This window comes from Belonocnema kinseyi, chromosome 9 (assembly GCF_010883055.1).
Source record: "Belonocnema kinseyi isolate 2016_QV_RU_SX_M_011 chromosome 9, B_treatae_v1, whole genome shotgun sequence".
Classification (NCBI taxonomy): Eukaryota; Metazoa; Arthropoda; class Insecta; order Hymenoptera; family Cynipidae; genus Belonocnema; species Belonocnema kinseyi.
This window is the reverse complement of record NC_046665.1, coordinates 41,095,882-41,101,888: the sequence shown is the minus strand read 5'-3', so window position 1 is coordinate 41,101,888 and position 6,007 is coordinate 41,095,882. Positions and strand designations below refer to the sequence as shown.

Sequence of the window (6,007 nt, the reverse complement as noted above, 5' to 3'; positions counted from 1 at the left end):
ATTAGAGGCCCGCTCTGATGGTTATATCACTAACTTGTAGCCCTTAAAGGAAAAGTAATTTCGTGATAAAGTCAATTTTTCATTGTGCTCAAAAAGATTATGAACGAACTTTTTGTGAAATGGGCGGTGGTTGAGTGCTTGGAAGGGAAGTCTTTAAACCCTATTTATTATGAATTAAATAAGTACACTGCCCTGCAAAAATTTTTACTCATTTAGAAACATCTTTTTTTTGTTGTATTTATCACTTTAATTATGCCGGAGCTAAAAAAATGTCTCTTTAAAAGGTTCATTGTTTTCGAAATTCTGTTTAAAATAAGCTCAGAGTGAAGCCAATTTATCTAGTTTTTGAGAATATATTGAAAAAATAGTGTAAATTTCAATGTTTTTTTTAAATTTTCAATAACTTCCGAAATAGTCAACGTTTTTCAATGTTCTTGGGCTCATTTTAAACCTTTTTTTCACCGTATCACAACATCTTACGAGTATGAATCGTAAAAAATCTCCTTGCGAATTGCAAGAATTTGAAGTTTTAATAAAAAAGTTGGATAAATTTGAAAACATCTTATCTGTAGGAAAATCAGAATAAAAGTTCAATAAATATATATTTTAGGGAAATTACATAGAAAATTCATGATTATATGTTTCATATATTTTACAAAAATATTTTTGTTAACAAAAATAATATTTCAGTTTTCCCAACGTTTTTGTTACAGATTCAAGTTCTTGCAATTCGAAAAGAAATTTTTTACGATTCATACTCGTAAGCTGTTGCAATACGGTGAAAAAAGCTTCATAATGAGCCCAAGAACATTGAAAAACGTTGACTATTTCGGAAGTTATTGAAAATGTAAGAAAACATTGAAATTTACACTATTTTTGCAATATATACCTAAAAACTAGACAAATTGGCTTCACCCTGGGTTTATTTTAAACAGAATTTCGAAAAAAAATCAACCTTTTAAAGAGACATTTTTTTAGCTCCGGCATAATTAAAGCGATAAATACAAAAAAAAACGATTTTTCTAAGTGAATCCAAACTTTCGCAGGGCAGTTTATTTAGCAGTAAAGTCTGCCTGGAGTGATAGGGATTGAATAACAATGTAGGGAAATATCGATAGTGTTCAAGTTTTTCATTGTACAGATCAGGCATAGTATGTGCGTAGTTCCACTTTGTAGTTCTCATAATATGAGATACCTATGATTCTTATGAAACACTCTGGCTGAACTGGTTACAAAAGGTTTTGTGACTACTGCAAAAACTAAATGTTACTAAATAACAGTACATTTATATTTCGGAATCATACAATCAAGTTTTTCATTAAAAATAATACTTTAATTTGAATTTTATTAGCGATTCCTGGGCTATCTCATATTATAAGAATAGTATGACGAGTTTAGAAAAAGCACTTTTTAAAAATTTTTTGTATTTTCAGCCAAAAAAAATTGGATAAAATTTTATATCTTAGCATCTTATGGTTAACTAAATTCCCTTAAAAATTACCTATATTACTTTTAAATTCAGTTCATAGAATTCCGTCAATCACACCAAACAGAGTTGGTATATCATATTTGGGTACTCTTCTCTATATACATATCACATATAATTGAACAATTTTATGAATTTATATATTTATAGGGGTGGAATGATGTGAGTTTCCATGGAGCAGATCAGATTCCAACTCCAAATATAGATGCTCTTGCTTACAATGGTGTAATTTTAAATAGGTATTATGCTCAACCAACTTGTACACCATCAAGAACAGCTTTTCTTACTGGGCGTTATCCCATCAGAACAGGTAATTAGATAATTTTATTGAATCTTTTTATAAGTTAGTCTGATCATCGTTTCACTTTTTTATCTGAAAATCTAGAATTATATACGACATTTTTATAATTAAATACCTTTTATAATTATTATGATATAATTAAAAGATCTTGAACCTTAAGGAATGCAGGGTTTTCCACTGCAGGCTCCAGAACCTCGAGGAATACCCTTAAATGAAACATTGTTACCAAGTCACTTGAAAAAATTAGGATACGTTACACGCCTTATCGGAAAATGGCATACAGGTTATTATACTGAAGGACATACCCCTGCAAATCGAGGATTTGATTCATTTTTTGGATATTATAATGGCATGATTGATTATTTTAATCACACCTATAATGAAATTGCAATTGTAAGTTTCATTAGCAATGTAATAATTTTAGAGAAACTTGTGATCCTATTTTTTATTGAAATGCCTTATGATTTAATGAAACACGGCAAAGGAACAAATTTGTTTGAAGTGTGGAGTTCTGTGAAAATTGCAGAACTATGTGTTGAGGAGGGGTGTGGGGGAGGGGTGTTTCAGGAAATTTCTCAATTTTAGGTGTGGAGTACTCCAAACAGTCGACACTAGAGTCGTCTTGAAATTTTGTGAGGTTTCCGGAGAAAGAAATTCTATTTTTTTTAAATCGCTCAACATTAAGGGATGCCCCTAGGCCTTCGAACTAAAAATAGGATTTTAAAAGGGAAAACCTCAGTTGTCGAAAAAATGCGAAAAACAACTACTTGTTATTAACTTTTGTGTAATTAAATTTCAGGGCCTATTCTTGCTCGAGAGCATCCCCCAATAACGCGCTATCGCTTCGAGCGGAGGCGTTTCAATCCAGTCTCTCTGAATAGTGCCATTCGAATATATATAAGAAAATAGGTTATGTACCAGATTAATGCTTTATAGTACATATAATAATTAATCAAATACTTATCGAATCAATGCTTGTACAAAACTGACTCGTTTTTCTCGACTCAACATCGTGAAAAAAACATCTAAACATATACACTTCGTACACGGAGACACTTTTAATATCAATATTTGAATCATTCTATACCCTACCGATAGAAATCTCTGCGTATTCTCAAGCGAAATAGCCTGGCCCATTTGACTCTACAGGCAGAGTCGATTTGAATGGTTTAGCCTCTGAGATAGTCTGATAGATTTGGGTCCTTTTCAAGGTCCTTTTAGTGGTCCTTTTGAGTGTGGTGCGACGGTAATATAATGTTTCTTTTGTATTCGTCATGTACCGGGCGGGCAGAGTTATTTACAGTAGTTGGCCGTCGCTAACCCAACTCTCCCTTTTTAAATTTCTCTTCAAATTATTAACATTTTTTTTTAATTGATGAATTTTTTCATTATACTTATTTATAATTATAACTTATACACTAATATACAATTTTCTAGTTGAATTCAAATATGTTGTATTTTTTGGCGTATCTCATTCCATTTTAGAGAAACGTTGTATTAAGTCAAATTTTAAGCATTTAGAAAAAAAGTTACATATCTGAAATCATCGAAACCCGTTGATTCCGAATTATTATGTTTTAGACTGTTCACTATGAAATTTAAAAAACTTACTTTTAAATTTTAATCCGAAAGCTTAACGAAGGACCCTTGAGTTTTGGCTACTTTATTGATATAGTCTCTCTGCTTATGATTTATGATCGAATTCTTATTTCAATTTCAGCCTCTTTGCTTGTTATTTATGATCGTATTTCTATTTCAATTTCGGAAAGGACATTTTAAAGCCTTTAAAACATTAAAAAGAGCTACCTGAACCTTTAAATATATCTACCTGAGTGCCTGTGGAGAATTCCTCTGAGCTTCTCTGACCCTAGAGAATCTTTAAAAGAAACTCAGAGATTTCTATCGGCAGGGTATGTATAATTATTAAAATGAAATGTATGAATTTAGGGATAATCGGGGTACTAATATAAAGATTCTTAGTATAATAAGAGTTGATGGTATTTCTTTATGTATTATTATAAACTTGAGCCAGCAAAAATTAGTATTCACGTTTAGAAAAAGTCTTATTTACAGTTTGAAAATATGGAATGTGAAAAAGTTATAATGGTCAATAACAAGTTTTGTAAAAAATATCGTCAAAAGTAAGAATTTTAAGCAACATAAGTTGTAAGAAATGTATGAAGTTTTAGTATTCTTAAATAAGAATGTGTATTGAAATCAGTGCCATTAGTGATTTCTGTAACCGGGATTTGCGAGAATTCTAAAAGACTATACTAAAAACGCCCGAAGGTTTCTGAGCTATTCCGTCTATAGTCGAGCTCGTGATGATCACACCATCTGACCGACTGTACTAAGCTCATGACTTGGGATTCCCCGCCAAATCTCTTCTATAATGCTTAGGTTTATAGTAGAAAGATGTTCGTAACTAGTGAAATTCAAATTAAAGTTTAAACAAATTTTAATTTTGAAATTTCTTACTTAAACTCTCAATAACTGGCACATATAAAATAGAAGCTTTGAACACTTTTCAAATGAAAATTTTCAATGAAGTGCAATAAAACTGCAAAACTTAAACCTTCACACTTTGATAAATTGAATTTTTCAAAGATCTCCGATTAAAAAATATGAATCCGCGCTATCGTTTTAAATGATCTAAATTAAAACTTATCCTCAATTTCAACTCGCATTAATGAAAATGTGAATAAATAAAACATTTCCCTCTTCCAATTCAATAAAAACGTAATAAAAAAAAAGTTTCTTTGGAAAATATACGAGGTGTGTTCAAAAAATAAGGTGACTTTATGGTTTTCTCAAAAAATATTCATTTATTCCTCAATATTTATGTTTTCCCCTTCAAAGTAATCCCCCTCAGATATAATACACTTATGCCAACGCTTTTTCCAATCATCGAAGCACTTTTGATAATTATTTTGTGGTATAGTCTTGAGTTCTTGCAGCGATGCAGTTTTTATCTCCTCAATCGTTGAAAATCGATGTCCTTTCGTGGATTTCTTCAGTTTTGGGAAAAGAAAAAAAGTCACTGGGGGCCAAATCCGTTGAATATGGAGACTGAGGCATGACTGTGGTGCTGTTTTTGATCACAAAATGTTTCACAAGCAACGATGAATGAGCAGGTGCATTATCGTGATGCAAAAGCCACGAATTGTTTTTCCAAAGTTCCGGACCTTTTTTGCGTATCGCCTCTCGCAAACGGCGCATAACTTAAAGGTAATACTCCTTATTGACCGTAAGACCTTGTGGTAAAAATTCCTGATGCACTACGCCACGGTAATCAAAGAAGACAGTGAGCAAACCCTTTACATTTGACCGAACTTGACGTGCTTTTTTCGGTCTTGGAGACTCAGGATGCTTCCACTGAGACGATTGGGATTTAGTTTCGACATCATAACCATATACCCACGATTCATTCCCAGTTATAACCCTTTTGAGAAAATTGGGATCATTATTGACTTCATTCAACATCTTCTGAGCGATGGTCATGCGATGGATGTTTTGATCAAAATTAAGCAGTTTTGGAACAAATTTCGCTGGAATATGTCTCAGGCCCAAAACATCCGAAAAGATAGCATGGCATGAGCCAACCGATATGCTTTCATCTTGAGCAACTTCTCTGATGGTAATTCAGCGATTTTTCAACACCATTTCTTTCACTGCTTGAACGTTTTCATCTGTTGTTGACGTGCTGGGACATCTAGGGCGAGGTTCGTCTTCGACATCCTCTTGGCCTTCTTGGAACAGCTTGTACCACTTATACACATTTTTCTTACTCAGAGTAGACTCACCGTATGCAACTGTCAACATTTCAAGAGTTTTAGAGCACTGGATTCCATTTTTCACACAAAATTTAATGCAAACTCTTTGCTCCATTTTTTTCGAAAGAAGAAAATCGCCGAGCACATCAAACCCTTCTAACCTTTTACGCCTCTGCCAGAAAAACACCACGAGCTATATAGTCAAAACTGTGAACATATGATCGTGACGAGTGTACCAACACCACAAAACAAAAAATTTAAAACTTGAATATACGTAGCCCGCGAAAATTGAAAAGTCACCTTACTTTTTGAACACACCTCGTAGATTGCAATGAATTTAGATCATTTAAAATGTACAGTCTGTCAAGTTAAAGCGTGGGTGGCTTTACTCGCAGTCGGTAAGGTGTATCGACATGATTTTGGTGTCAAAATATTAAGAAGAGCTCC

General features: G+C 32.8%; 1 protein-coding gene across 2 annotated transcripts in view; it reads left to right on the top strand.

The window, feature by feature from the left end:
• LOC117180393 (arylsulfatase J-like) overlaps positions 1 to 6,007 on the top strand; it is a 38,169-nt gene that overhangs the window by 19,494 nt on the left and 12,668 nt on the right. For both annotated transcript variants that reach the window (XM_033372881.1, XM_033372880.1), the window contains 2 exons: positions 1,637 to 1,796; positions 1,948 to 2,180. In XM_033372881.1, the coding sequence (XP_033228772.1) occupies positions 1,950 to 2,180 (231 nt within the window). In that variant the 5' untranslated portion in view covers positions 1,637 to 1,796; positions 1,948 to 1,949. The remainder of the gene's footprint in view (positions 1 to 1,636; positions 1,797 to 1,947; positions 2,181 to 6,007) is intronic.